Genomic DNA, 15457 nt, shown 5'->3' with positions numbered 1-15457 from the left:
AAGGCGGGTGAGATATAAAATATATAGAGGAAAATCTATAATTTTCAACAATAATTTATAACGTGATAAAATAATTACTAAAAGCCTTAAACACACTTCCGTACACTGAGGGAAGGGTCGGCCATCTTTACTCTATGGAAAAACCAGAGATAAAAAAGCAAGGGCAAAACACTTTTCCTCTCCTTTCAAAAGAATTTCTTTTGAAGATAGTATTGAATAAACCAACACGGCGAAAGCAATAAAACCAAAACCAAGTACTTCACCAATTCGGTAGAAAACTCGAGGTCATAAAGCGAGTGGAATCAACTTGTCGATGAAACCGACAGAGAAGAACTGGAGATGTTTACAAGTATATGCGGTATCTGGCCGATAGTCGGCGCTGGTGGGCACACCCGCAACCTTCACGGCGATCGCTCGCGAGTTTTTGGGATCTGTCGAGCCGTCGGAGACGTCAGCTATTATATATTCACCGGCTAAGTTTAATATTTAAAAAATACAGTATCTACATAAAATATAACGATTCACTGAAGTACTGTACCCTTGAAAAAGACATCATTTAAGAATATTCATTACTTAAATTTAATTCTGAATGACTTAACAATGAATCTTTACATGTATTTGTTTGTGATATTAAAAATATCAAGTCACACTGATAGGACACGGGAGCAAACGCCAGGGAAAACACATTTACTAACCGGGTCTCTCTGTTTCCAGTGTATGTCTGAGCAGTCTGGCGAACGGCAGTCTCCGTCGTTCCTGCACACATACCCGTGCAGGTAACTGCACCGAGTGCTGTTGTAGCAACGGCCATTCAACCAGTAACGGCAAGTTACCGGGACCTTTTTGTCCTGAAATATAAAGGAGAAGAGTTTATTGCAGGGAGATAATAGCGACTACAATCTACAGCTTGCCATGTGTAAAGTACAGTGAACCCTCGCTACTTCGCGGTTCGACCATCGAGGATTCACCACTTCGCGGATTTTTTTCATAACCCATATATATATACAGGTACATATTGGTAATAACAAAATCAACATACTGTACTGAATAATCAATATAATCGATGCAAAAACTACCCTATACACAGATGTGTACAGTAAATGCGTTTGTTTCTTCATTATGATCAGAGAAACGTAAACAAAACATTGGTTGCCATTTTTTATCGTGCTTTTTGGCGTGTTTAGGAAACGCATGATATAAAATCGCCTTTAATATTTGTGCCTGTTTTAGTTTAGGGTACTGTAGTACATGCATTAAGTGTTCTGTACATTAAAGGATAGTTTGTTAACAGTACTACGTACAAGGGAAGGTTTTAAAAGTCTGAATATACATGTTAAATAAATAGGTAAATATGGTGTCACTACTTCGCGGATTTTCACCTATCGCGGCCGGGTCTGGAACCTATCTACCGCGATAAACGAGGGTTCACTGTACATACATAGCCGACATCAAACAAATAAAACAGAAAAGGGGACCTCTCCTTTCTATGTTCTTCCCAGCCAGACAAGGGACTCAACCGAGTTCGGCTGGTACTGCTAGGGTTGTAAAGTAGAAGAAAATAATTATGGTACAGTACTTACAAAAAGCCAATTTTCATAATAATTTTACATTTAAATTTTTAACCAATATTCATAGGGTGTATGCTTCGAACGAGATCTTAGCAACAAAAAATAAGGTGGAAACAAGAGTTTTCCTTCATATTAATTAGTCTCTCTAGTTTACACCTTCGCACTGGGGTAGGGACGTAGGATATACTACCACCGTACGTCCTGTGTGTCCTAGAAACGACTAAGAGGAAATCTATTGCCTTGCAGTATTGCTTTTTAGCTAAAGGCTAGACCCATTGCCAGAATGTCTCAGGTTATTCCATGTCCCCACAGTTGGCTCCCTTGTGGAGTATGCTAGCCCTGTTCTGACCTCTCTAACTCCCACACAGAAAGCCACGCTGGAAGTTACTCAAACTAATGTCATGCAGACCATCCTTGGTGCTCCCATGTGGACCAGACTCTCTCTTCTCAGGACTGAGACCCACCTACTCCCTCTCGTTGACAGAATCAATATTCGTAACATTTCGATCACAAGACCTTCAAGACTGACAGGAATGGGCCACTTCGACATAAACTCAGACACCTAATTCACCTCTCAGATGATTTAGACATCCCCCACTCCTATGCAGGTCACCTTGTTCGGGCACTTAGATTAACTCATTTCCAAAGTACAGTAGCTGCCCTCAAAAAAAAGATTCATATATCCAGGGTTATGTTGAACAACCCCAATGGGTTCCATGCCCATTAAAATTCAATTACACTGCCCTCCCTGTCTCTGAAACCCTCTGTATCCCTGAAATAGCCCTTAGAGCTAGTCTCCACTCTATTCAGAGCACCCCTGCTAACAATGTTTACTTCAAAGATGGCTCCGTTGATAGGGCTGTCCCTGCTGCTGCTGGTGATGTCTACTCTGAAGTCTTCCAGGCCAGTTGGAGGCTATCAAACGATGCCTCTACTCTACAGACTAAACTAGTAGCAATCCTAAAAGCATTGAAACACTCTGTCACTGCCCGAGGACATAGCACAATCCACACTGACTCGATGGGTGCGATTTCTGCCATCAATAGTTTCACAGTTAAAGAGAACACCCTTATTGTCTCCAGCTGACAGCCTTGGAAGGGGAGGCCTTGCAGTGGACACAATTAGCATCCTCCTCAACCCCTCCTTACATCAGTTGCAGAAGTCAATGTTCAATTACTGCCACAACCAGCTCCTCAGTGGTGTCAGGCAGGCCCAATTAGATTCTTCTAGGACTGCCACTTGGTATATCAATGTAACAAACTTAGTCCCTCCCCAAATGACACCCCAAGACAGCTTGCAGTAATTTATCAGACTCAGACTTGGTTACTCCTGCTCCTGGGAGATGCTGGATGATAGGACCTGTTCATATTGTGACCTACCAGTCAATCTCCCTCTTGACCACTACTTGCTTCACTGTACAGAAATTTTTCTCCTTAGGCAGACTCAACCCTGACCCTCAGCTCACCCGAGTCTCTGTAGTCAGGCACGTCCTGGAAAACATACAAACATTATCAGGTTTCCTGCGCTCCTACCCACCACCTCGGTAATGGCCTACCTTGCTTCCTGTGCACTCCTCTCCCATCCTTTCCTAAACCATAGATCCTCTAGATAACTACACGGCACATTCTACAGGCTGCTTGACAGCTATACCTATCCCATCCTGTCATAAAATCCCTTCTAACCCCACACTAGTCTACCCCCTTACTAACTTGCTTGCTCACCTAGTTACGTGTTCAAGTTACTTCCCACTCTCTCTCATACCGGTATTTTCCCCTCCAACCCATGCCCTACCACTTGTTAGGTCCTCCCCTCCTCCCACACTCCTCCTTAAGCTTGTCAGGGACTTTTGTATCCCACTCTCAACCTAGTATTAAAAACCTCCTCACTCAGTTCCTCCCACTCACTGGGTCTTACTACTCTCAGACCTTTCTCTCCTCACTAAAAATGTTAATTTCTTCCCTTAGGGGACTGCACCGCTGTACATTAAGTATAGCACCCATCCTTGATCCCCAAATTAAGCCATACATAGTTATGGCTCGTCTAATGCCCAAAAATACATTAACGGGCTAAAATATAAGAAAATCTTTATTGACACTGTCCCCAACTATGTTGGGGACCCCACTCTGCCCTCAGACAGAGCTCAAACAGTGTGCTGATGACTGGCCTTCTAGGCTTAGTCGCAAACATGGGCTCCGGCCCCAGTCTGATAAGAAAAGATAACTATTGACTGTTCTCAACCCTGGTAGAGAACCCAGAGCTCTTGGGCTGAGCTAGATTCAATACCTCCTTGGAGAGATTGCTCTCATGACTGGCCTTTGCTTAAGTCTCATTACTGGGGCTTCGATCCCAGTGCTTTTAAACTTCTCCTACTGAAAACTTTCCACTCCTCACTCAGTCCCTTCGACTTATTGAGTCTTACTGCTATTCATCCTTTCTCTCCTCCTCATGCAGGTGTCAGTGGGCACAGAGGATCTGTCATCAACTGCTTTCCTTCCAGCTCCTCTGTGGTGCCTGAATTTTTTGTCGACCACCTGCTGCTAGTTGCTGCGGGACATTCTCCTGGACTTCTCCCTGCCGTTACCGGTCACGATGTGTGTTGGCAAACTGATTCCCGTGTTAAGATTTAGAGCTAAAGTTGCACTTGCTAAATAAACAAGGCTTGCTCTGTGCTAAGCAATGCCTATAGCAAGAATTACTCTGTGTGCTGAGAATCTTGCAAGGCCCATGGGTCTTCTACTCTTGGGGGTTAAGACTGATGGTCAAAGAGCCCCCGTCCGGGCAATCTGGAACGAACAAACGAAGGAAGCCAGAATGCCCATCCAGAATATGAGTTATCTTCTGTCACTTATGAGAGATTAGAGACCTATCCTTCGGGACGTATTGAGGGGCCTTACAGAACTTACTTAATTAAGATTACTCCTAAATACAGATCTGCAAGTTAAATAAAAGGCATCAACAATCCTTTCCAAGAATGAACCAAGCATTATCATCTTTTTTGGTGATGACTAAGTCCTTAAAGAGACCAGAACACACATACATACATACATATACCAAGGCACTTCCCCCAATTTTTGGGGGGTAGCCAACATCAACAAATGAAACAAGAACAAAAAAGGGGACCTCTACTCTCTACGTTCCTCCCAGCCTGACAAGGGACTCAACCGAGTTCAGCTGGTACTGCTAGGGTGCCACAGCCCACCCTACCCCGTTATCCACCACAGATGAAGCTCCATAATGCTGAATCCCCTACTGCTGCTACCTCTGCGGTCATCTAAGGCACCGGAGGAAGCAGCCAACGTTATCCCTGCGTGTCGTAAGAGGCGACTAAAAGGGACGGGACGAGGGGGCTGGGAACCCCCTCTCCTGTATCTACAATCCTGTGAGACATTGACAAAGAGGCCAGAACACGCCTCTTCCTAATATCAACAAAGAGAAGGAAGGAGAATATGTTTCTCCAGACAGATCCTGAATAGAAAGTTTCTTTGTGATGATAGAAAAAGATCTCTCAGGGTTTATAACCAAAGACAAGCAGTGACAATGTATTGTGAGGTAAACCAAATAAATTCTTAAGCATCTATAATTGCCTCTGAGCTATTTGATATCAATACTACGCAGTACTCTAGAAGTTTTATTCCAGCTGTTACCAAGTTGTGGAATGTTCTTCCTAATCGGGTAGTTGAGTCAGTAGAACTTCAAAAGTTCAAAGTTGGAGCAAATGCTTTTTTGCTGACCAGGCGGACATGAGTCTTTTTATAGTTTATTTATGACATATTTGTTTTTAATGTTGTTAATAGTTTATATGTGACATGTCTGTTTTGACGTTGTTACTTTTTTTAGAATGATTTATTGTTAATTTGTTCTCTTCATCTATTTATTTCCTTATTTTCTTTCCTCGCTGGGCTATTTTTCCCTGTTGGAACCCCTGGGCTTATAGCATCTTGCTTTTCCAACTAGGGTTGTAGCTTGGATAGTAAGAATAATAATAATAATATTCACGAATAGGCAACAAGAAGGAAACTGAGTATAGTTATAAACAAATGCTAATCATTGACCTATAGCAGCCGGAAGGTGTAAACTCATGGATAGGATTGTGTTAAAATCCACACAAACTCTGGTTTCTGGTTTCCTTTGTTTTCTTGTTTCCTGCTGCTGCCTCCGATGCCTTAGATGACCGCGGAGGTAGCAGCAGTAGGGGATTCAGCATTATGAAGCTTCATCTGTGGTGGATAATGTGGGAGGGTGGGCTGTGGCAACCTAGCAGTACCAGCTGAACTCGGTTGAGTCCCTTGTTAGGCTGGAGGAACGTAGAGAGTAGAGGTCCCCTTTTTCTTTTGTTTCATTTGTTGATGTCGGCTACCCCCAAAAATTGGGGGAAGTGCCTTGGTATATGTAGGCCTATGTATGTATGAGGAAATTGAAAACTTTCTCGTTCGGTGAGTGATTCGATAGTGACGATTTAACAATAAACAAGCAATATGCAGTGTGAAATGTTGAATGCTTTCAAACATACAGGATAGAATGACTGTGGAGGTCCCATAGAGAGTAGGGTTCCCCTGCTGTACAGGACCAGAAAAACAGCCCTTAAAGTAGAGTGAGTAAAGCATATAGATTATGAATATTTGGGAAGAACTAATCAAGCATGTAGCATAATTTCTAAGTTTTAATGTCTACAAACAACTAAAACTAACATGATATTCCTGTCTCTAAAACAGAGGACATACTTGAATATATCTTCTCTGGCAACTAGCATTAACAGAAAATTAATATCATCCTACAGCAGTTTTTTTTTTTTTAATCCATCATTTTATTATACAGTATACTGATTCTGTTTTCTTATTTCATTTACTCACTGGGCTATTTTCCCTGTTGGAGCCCTTAGGATTGAAGCATCGTGCTTTTTTAACTAGGGTTGTAGATTGGCTAGTAATAATAATAATAATAATAATAAATGAATCAGAATACAGTAATTCATGTTTCATAATCCTGCATAAAGGTCATCAGTTTAAGCGTAATGTAAAAAGAAAAAAATTAACACACTTCATGTCCCAATATGAAAGAAGACCATCAGTACTGTATTACCAATAAACTTCAGGAAAATTTAAAATATACACTAACATTTACCCTTTTCTATATCCAAATAAAAATAACAATATCAACATCAAAACTACAGTGAACCCTCGCTACTTCGCGGTTCGACCATCGCGGATTCACCACTTCGCGGATTTTTCCATAACCCATATATATACAGTAATATATATATGTATGCATGTATTTATGTATATATGTAGGTATGTATATGTGTATACATATAAATATATATATATACACACACACACACACATATATATATATATATATATATATATATATATATATATATATATATATATATATATATATATATATATATTATATATATATATATATATATATATATATATATATATATATATATATATATATATATATATATATATATATATATATATATATATATATATATATATATATATATATCTATATATCTAAAGTAGGAAGATGTGATGTAGTTCTAAGGGAAAAGTATGGGAAATATGTCTGGGTAATAAGCAAAGCTCTACCTCCAGTTTGTTTCTACATTATGATCAGAGATATGTGTAAACAAAACATTGGTTGCCATTTTTTATCGTGCTTTTTAGCATGTTTAGGAAATGCATGATATAAAATCACCTTTAATATTTGTGCCTGTTTTAGTTTAGGGTACTGTAGCACATGCATTAAGTGTTCTGTACATTAAAGGGTAGTTTGTTAACAGTACTACGTACAAGGGAAGGTTTTAAAAGTCTGAATATACATGTTGAATAAATAGGTAAATATGGTGTCACTACTTCGCGGATTTTCACCTATCGCGGCCGCGACTGGAACCTATCTACCGCGATAAACGAGGGTTCACTGTACATGTAAAAATAATACAAACAACAGACAGTCAAAACGAATTTGCACCATCAAGGCGCCAGGGTCTCGAAGAGGTGTGTGTGTGTGTGTGTGTATGTGCGTATCAGTAACTTAACCCTTTTACCTCCAGGCTATTTGGAACTTTCCAACCCTTAACCCCCAAGAGTTATTTTTTTTCAAGCACATTTTGCAATATAATTTATCTAAATTGCTCTGTCTTAATTTTTGTCATAGAGAGGTCAGGTTGGTCTCATTCTCTTGGAAAATGCCTGAAGTTTCTGAAAAAATTATAAAAAATATGCAAAAAAAATATAAATATGATATTTTAATTATAAAATAAATTTTTGAATATACTTACCCGGTGAATATATATAGCTGCAACTCTGTTGCTCGACAGACAAAAAACTGTAAAAACTCGCCAGCAATCGCTATACAGGTTGCGGGTGTGCCCATCAGCGCCAACTGTCGGCCAGATACCATACTCAATGTAAACAAAGACTCAATTTCTTCTCATCCCACTGCGTCTCTATTGGGGAGGAAGGGAGGGTCGTTTAATTTATATATTCACCGGGTAAGTATATTCAAAAATTTATTTTATAATTAAAATATAATTTTTAAATATTTAACTTAGCCGGTGAATATATATAGCTGATTCACACCCAGGGTGGTGGGTAGAGACCAGTTAAATATGTTTACATCTTAAGAGCTAAGAGTTTTTATTTCATTTTAGAAGTTATCAAAATAACAAAAACAAAATAAATAGGTACCTGGTAAGGAAGTCGACTTAGACGATTACTCTGCCTTATAAATACGTCTTCCTTACGGAGCCTCGCGATCCTCTTAGGATGCTGACAGACCCCTAGGAGCTGAAGTATCAAGGGCTGCAACCCATACAACAGGACCTCATCAAACCCCTAATCTGGGCGCTCTCAAGAAATGACTTTGACCACCCGCCAAATCAACCAGGATGCGAAAGGCTTCTTAGCCTTCCGGACAACCCATAAAAAACAACATTAAAAACATTTCGAGAGACAGATTAAAAGGATATGGAATTAGGGAATTGTAGTGGTTGAGCCCTCACCCACTACTGCACTCGCTGCTACGAATGGTCCCAGTGTGTAGCAGTTCTCGTAAAGAGACTGGACATCTTTCAAGTAAAATGACGCGAACACTGACTTGCTTCTCCAATAGGTTGCGTCCATTATACTTCGCAGAGATCTATTTTGCTTAAAGGCCACGGAAGTTGCTACAGCTCTAACTTCGTGCGTCTTCACCTTAAGCAAAGTTCGGTCTTCCTCACTCAGATGTGAATGAGCTTCTCGTATTAACAATCTGATAAAGTATGACAAAGCATTCTTTGACATAGGCAAGGATGGTTTCTTAACTGAACACCATAAAGCTTCAGATTGGCCTCGTAAAGGTTTAGTACGCTTTAAATAGAACTTAAGAGCTCTAACAGGGCATAAGACTCTTTCTAGTTCATTGCCTACGATCTCCGATAAGCTGGGAATATCGAAAGATTTAGGCCAAGGCCGAGAAGGCAGCTCATTTTTGGCTAGAAAACCAAGTTGCAACGAACAAGTGGCTTTTTCCGACGAAAATCCGATGTTCTTGCTGAAGGCATGAATCTCACTGACTCTTTTAGCCGAGGCTAAGCATACCAGGAAAAGAGTCTTAAGAGTGAGATCTTTCAGGGAGGCTGATTGTAACGGCTCAAACCTGTCTGACATGAGGAATCTTAGTACCACGTCTAAATTCCATCCAGGGGTAGCCAAACGACGCTCCTTGGTGGTCTCAAAAGACTTAAGGAGGTCTTGCAGATCTTTATTGTTGGAAAGATCTAAGCCTCTATGCCGGAAGACCGATGCCAACATGCTTCTGTAGCCCTTGATAGTGGGAGCTGAAAGGGATCGTCCTTTTCTCAGGTATAAGAGAAAATCAGCTATTTGAGCTACAGAGGTACTGGTCGAGGATACAGAAACTGACTTGCACCAGTCTCGGAAAACTTCCCACTTCGATTGGTAGACTCTAATGGTAGACGCTCTCCTTGCTCTAGCAATCGCACTGGCTGCCTCCTTCGAAAAGCCTCTAGCTCTCGAGAGTCTTTCGATAGTCTGAAGGCAGTCAGACGAAGAGCGTGGAGGCTTTGGTGTACCTTCTTTACGTGTGGCTGACGTAGAAGGTCTACCCTTAGAGGAAGACTTCTGGGAACGTCTACTAACCATCGAAGTACCTCGGTGAACCATTCTCTCGCGGGCCAGAGGGGAGCAACTAACGTCAACCTTGTCCCTTCGTGAGAGGCGAACTTCTGCAGTACCTTGTTGACAATCTTGAACGGTGGGAATGCGTAGAGATCCAGATGTGACCAATCTAGGAGGAAGGCATCTATATGTATTGCTGCTGGGTCCGGGACTGGGGAGCAATAGATTGGAAGCCTCTTGGTCAGCAAGGTTGCAAAGAGATCTATGGTTGGTTGACCCCAAGTGGCCCAAAGTCTCTTGCACACATCCTTGTGGAGGGTCCATTCGGTTAGAATTACTTGCCCTTTCCGACTGAGACAATCTGCTATGACGTTCAAGTCGCCTTGGATGAACCTCGTTACTAGGGAGATGTCTTGACCTTTTGACCAGATGAGCAGGTCCCTTGCGATCTCGTACAACGTCAGTGAGTGGGTACCTCCTTGCTTGGAGATGTACGCCAAGGCCGTGGTGTTGTCCGAGTTTACTTCCACCACTTTGCCTCGAAGGAGATACTCGAAGCTTTTCAAGGCCAGATGTACTGCCAACAGCTCCTTGCATTTGATATGCATGCTCCTCTGACTCGAGTTCCACAGACCTGAGCATTCCCGACCGTCCAGTGTCGCGCCCCAGCCCAAGTCCGATGCGTCCGAGAAGAGAACGTGGTTGGGAGTCTGAACAGCCAGGGGAAGACCCTCTCTTAGGTTGATATTGTCCTTCCACCAAGTCAGACAAGACTTTATCTTTTCGGAAATCGGGATCGAGACCGCTTCTAGCGTCTTGTCCTTTTACCAGTGAAAAGCTAGATGGTATTGAAGAGGACAGAGGTGTAGTCTTCCTAGTGATACAAATTGTTCCAGGGATGACAGCGTCCCTACCAGACTCATCCACAGCCTGACTGAGCAGCGTTCCTTCTTCAGCATCTTCTGGATGGATAGCAGGGCTTGATCTATTCTGGGGGCCGACGGAAAAGCCCGAAAAGCTAGACTGTGAATCTCCATCCCTAAATATAGAATAGTTTGGGATGGGACCAGCTGCGACTTTTCCAAATTGACTAGGAGTCCCAATTCCTTGGTCAGATCTAGAGTCCACTTGAGATCCTTCAGACAGCGACGACTGGAAGAGGCTCTGAGAAGCCAGTCGTCCAAATAAAGGGAGGCTCGGATGTCCGATAAGTGGAGTAATTTGGCTACATTCCTCATCAGCCTCGTAAACACGAGAGGAGCTGTGCTTAGGCCAAAGCACAGGGCCCGAAACTGGTAGACCACATTTTCGAAGACGAATCTCAGAAAAGGTTGGGAGTCTGAGTGAATGGGGATGTGGAAGTAGGCGTCCCTTAGGTCTAGCGAGACCATCCAGTCTTCCCTTCTGACCGCTGCTAAGACTGACTTTGTGGTCTCCATGGAGAACTTCGTCTTTGTGACAAAGACATTCAGAGCACTGACGTCTAGCACCGGTCTCCAACCTCCTGTCTTCTTTGAAACTAGGAAGAGACGGTTGTAAAATCCCGGTGATCGAAGGTCCGAGACTTTGACCACCGCTCCCTTCTCTAGCAAAAGAGACACTTCCAGTTTCAGGGCTTGTCTCTTTTCTTCCTCTCTGTACCTGGGAGAGAGATCGATGGGGGACGTTGCTAGAGGGGGTTTGCGTACAAAAGGGATTTTGTACCCCTCTCTGAGTAACTTTACAGATTGTGAATCTGCGCCTCTCTTCTCCCAGGCTTGCCAGAAGTTCTTGAGTCTGGCTCCCACTGCTGTCTGAAGTTGCGGGCAGTCAGACTCTGCCCTTGGAGGACTTGGATCCTTTCCTCTTCCCTCGTTTCCCTTCGGCACGAGCACCTCCTCTGCTGGAGGCTCTGCCACGAAAGGGCGGAATAAAGCGAGACGCTGGAGTGTCTATCCTCGGTCTAGCAGACAATGTAGGCAAAGGGGGAGCTTTGCGAGCTGAGGACGCAACTAGATCGTGGGTGTCCTTCTGAACTAACGAAGCGGCAATTTCCTTTACTAAGACTTCAGGAAATAGGCACTTGGAAAGGGGAGCAAAGAGAAGTTCAGATCTCTGGCATGGCGTAACTCCAGCAGACAGGAAAGAACATAGAGACTCTCGCTTCTTCAGGACTCCGGACGTGAATGAGGCAGCTAGCTCATTGGACCCATCACGGACGGCCTTGTCCATGCAGGACATAATGAGCAAAGAAATATCCTTATCTGTCGAAGAGATTTTCCTGCTCAGGGCTCCTAAGCACCAGTCTAAAAAGTTAAAGACTTCGAAAGCCCTAAATATCCCTTTAAGAAGATGGTCCAGGTCCGATGGTGACCAACAAATCTTCGAGCGTCTCATGGCAAGGCGGCGGGGAGAGTCTACAAGACTTGAGAAGTCGCCCTGGGCAGAGGCAGGAACTCCCAAGCCGAGAACTTCTCCCGTGGCATACCAGACGCTCGATCTAGAAGAGAGTTTAGATGGGGGAAAGGCAAATGCTTTCTTCCCTAAACTCTTCTTAGACTCTAACCAGTCTCCTAACAGCCGCAAAGCTCTCTTGGATGAGCGTGAGAGAACGAGTTTAGTAAAGGCAGGAGCGGTAGAAGGCATGCCTAATACAAACTCTGACGGCGGAGAACGAGGAGCCACAGAAATAAAATGGTCAGGAAACAAGTCCTTGAATACAGCCATGACTTTTCTAAAGTCCAAGGATGGTTGAGTTGCCTTGGGCTCGTCCAGTTCTGACGGTTGATCGTCTTGTTGTTCAGCAACGTCCTCATCAGATAGTTCCTCATCCGAAAACTGATGAGGAAACGGCAACGGAGTGGGCAACGTCTGGCTCGCTGAGTCCGGTCGCACTGGTGCATGCGTGACGGAGCCGGACGCAACGTCATGGAACTGCTGCACAGTCTGTGAACTGTCAACAACCATGGGTGCGCGAGGACGCACAGCGTCCACCCGAGACTGTCTAGACCGTCTGGGTTGTGCAGTCAACACCATACCGGGTTGCGGAGGTTGACGCACCGCGTCAAAACAAGTCACCTCTGATGGTTGTTGAACGTCCTGAACGTCAACAACCACCTCCAAGCGTCGCTTAACGTCAACGTGCGGCTGGCAACCCACACTGGGTCGCATCGGTGGAGGAACCACCTCAACTGGTAGACGCGAGAAGGTTACCTCAGCGTCAACAGGACGCACAACCGATCGCTTGGAAGGTTGTTGGCCAGAAGGTTCAGCAGCAACCTTCTCCGCATGAAAGTCCTCCATCAAGGACGCAAGCTTGGACTGCATGTCTTGCAGCAAAGCCCATTTAGGGTCTACGGGAGCAGGTGCGGCAACAGACGGGGTTAGCGACTGAGGCGGTACCGCTTTGCCTCTCTTAGGCGGTGAGCAGTCATCAGATGACGGCAACGAGTCCGAACTGACCCAGTGGCTACAACCGGGACGTTGGACTTGTCCTGAAGGGACCGACTTACGTTTTAAAGGTCGTGAGACCTTGGTCCAAAGTTTCTTACGAGAAACACCTTCAGACGACGAGGTAAAAACGGGCTCTCTCGTCTTACGTAGGTAGGGGCGATCTTGGGGAGATACGCCTGATACCATGGAGGGAACGTCTGTTCGCTGATCAAGGCCTCTCGAACCCATGCGTCGTACGACATTGCTTCTCCCCTGGGCTTGGGAGCTTGCAAGAGGTCCCGGACTAGGAGGACGACAGGCACGAACAGACGAACCCTCAAGCGCAACACTGTTCACAACACTTTCACTAGGCACTTTATCACTTCCCGCGGCACTTTGGCACTTTAGCTCCTTAACATCCGCCATGAGTTGATTGCGGTCACTTGCAAGGGACTCAACTCTCTCCCCCAGGGCATGGATAGCACGCATCATGTCAGCCATCGATGGTTCCTGAGTGCTAGGAGAGGGGTTAGGAACAACCACTACAGGGGAAGGAATAGGTTGAGGGGCATGAGGAGAGGAAAAATCTATCGACCTAGAAGAACTTCTCCTTATTCTATCTCTCTCTAGCCTGCGTGTGTACTTCTCAAATTCGATAAAATCGAATTCCGAAAGGCCCACGCATTCCTCACACCGATCTTCCAATTGACAGGTTTTACCCCGACAATTGGAACAAACTGTGTGAGGGTCGAGAGAAGCCTTTGGAAGACGCCTAGAACAGTCCCTGGCATTACATTTTCTAAACTTGGGAACTTGTGAAAGGTCAGCCATTTTGAATTGGTCAAGGGAAAATTCCAAAAAACGATCTAAGTCATCAACAATGAATCCGATACAAAAAAGAGTTCAAGGATTTATTTGAAGAAAAACCCTGCACAGCGAAAGCTCAAAACCAAAATAAAGTACTTCACCAAAGATGATGGGAAAAACTCCAGGTTACAACAGCGAGTAAAGTACGTCTTGTCGACACGTCGACAGAGAAGAAATTGTCTTTGTTTACATTGAGTATGGTATCTGGCCGACAGTTGGCGCTGATGGGCACACCCGCAACCTGTGTAGCGATCGCTGGCGAGTTTTTACAGTTTTTTGTCTGTCGAGCAACAGAGTTGCAGCTATATATATTCACCGGCTAAGTTAAATATTTAAAAAGCAGTTTTTTGCAAGGACGTACCGGTACGTCCATGGGGGTAAAGGGGTGGGTTTTGTGAAACGTACCAGTACGTCCTTTGGGGGTAAAAGGGTTAATGTAAAAATAATATAAACAAATACTCATACTCACAACTATAGCCTCCAAGAAATTCCTCTGACGACTCATTCTGGAAAGAAAAATACCAAAACTTTTTAAATTTTACAGAAAATCGAAGAATGAGGTGATATGTAATTTCCAAACAAACCATCAAGACAAGAGTCTTTTTATAGTTTATATATGACATATTTGTTTTGACGTTGTTAATATTTTATATATGACATGTCTGTTTTGACGTTGTTGCTTATTTTAGAATGATTTATTGTTAATTTGTTCTCTTCATTTATTTATTTCCTTATTTCCTTTCCTCACTGGGCTATTTTTCCTTGTTGGAGCCCTCGGGCTTATAGCATCTTGCTTTTCCAACTAGGGTTGTAGCTTGGATAGTAATAATAATAATAATAATATGTACTTGGTTTTTCCTAAAGGCTTACTTTAATAGCTCTCTCTCTCTGCTGCAACTAATCTCCCCCTGCCATTTGAAGTACTGTATACGCTCTCCCGATCATCTCACTGAGAAAGATATGGTATCATCAGACAGTTCTTTCTTGTTCCCGCCAGGCCTAACAAAAAGTAATCTTGCTTGAGGGTACACTCGGGAACACTTTTCTATCTAGTTTCTCTTCCTTTTGTTTTGTTAAAGTTTTTATAGTTTAAATAGGAATATGACAAATTCGAAGATAATTTGTATTTTTCCTAACCATACAAACCTTAGCTATTTACAAAGGGTTTACTTTTAGCGCAGCTGAAATGACGAGCCAATAGTTTTTAACGAGGGTTAATTACCCCCGCGCTAGTTAGCGGGGGGTGGGGAAGGGTAGCTTGCTACCCCTCCCCCCTCCACACACCGGTGACTTGCTTCACTTCACTTAGAGGTAGGACTTGACTTGAGGGTCAGGGATGGCGGGCACATATGTGTAAATAGCTAAGGTTTGTATGGTTAGGAAAAATACAAATTATCTTCAAATTTGTCATTTGTTCCGTAACCGAAATACAAACCACGCTATTTACAAAGGGTGACTTACCCCTTAGGAAGGGTG

At 43.4% G+C, this 15457-nt stretch overlaps 1 protein-coding gene across 1 annotated transcript in view; it reads right to left on the bottom strand.

Annotated features, from left to right (window-relative positions):
• The window catches only part of LOC137627030 (bcl-2-associated transcription factor 1-like), a 171078-nt gene that overhangs the window by 132771 nt on the left and 22850 nt on the right, over positions 1-15457 (bottom strand). The window contains exons 2-3 of the mRNA XM_068358013.1: positions 14451-14487; positions 696-848 (exon numbers count right to left, since the gene is read on the bottom strand). Of these exons, the coding sequence (XP_068214114.1) occupies positions 696-848; positions 14451-14486 (189 nt within the window). The 5' untranslated portion in view covers position 14487. The remainder of the gene's footprint in view (positions 1-695; positions 849-14450; positions 14488-15457) is intronic.

Source organism: Palaemon carinicauda, chromosome 34 (genome assembly GCF_036898095.1).
Source record: "Palaemon carinicauda isolate YSFRI2023 chromosome 34, ASM3689809v2, whole genome shotgun sequence".
In the NCBI taxonomy this organism is placed as follows: domain Eukaryota; kingdom Metazoa; phylum Arthropoda; class Malacostraca; order Decapoda; family Palaemonidae; genus Palaemon; species Palaemon carinicauda.
The sequence above is the reverse complement of the archived record's forward strand: the minus strand, read 5'-3'. Positions and strand labels throughout refer to the sequence as shown.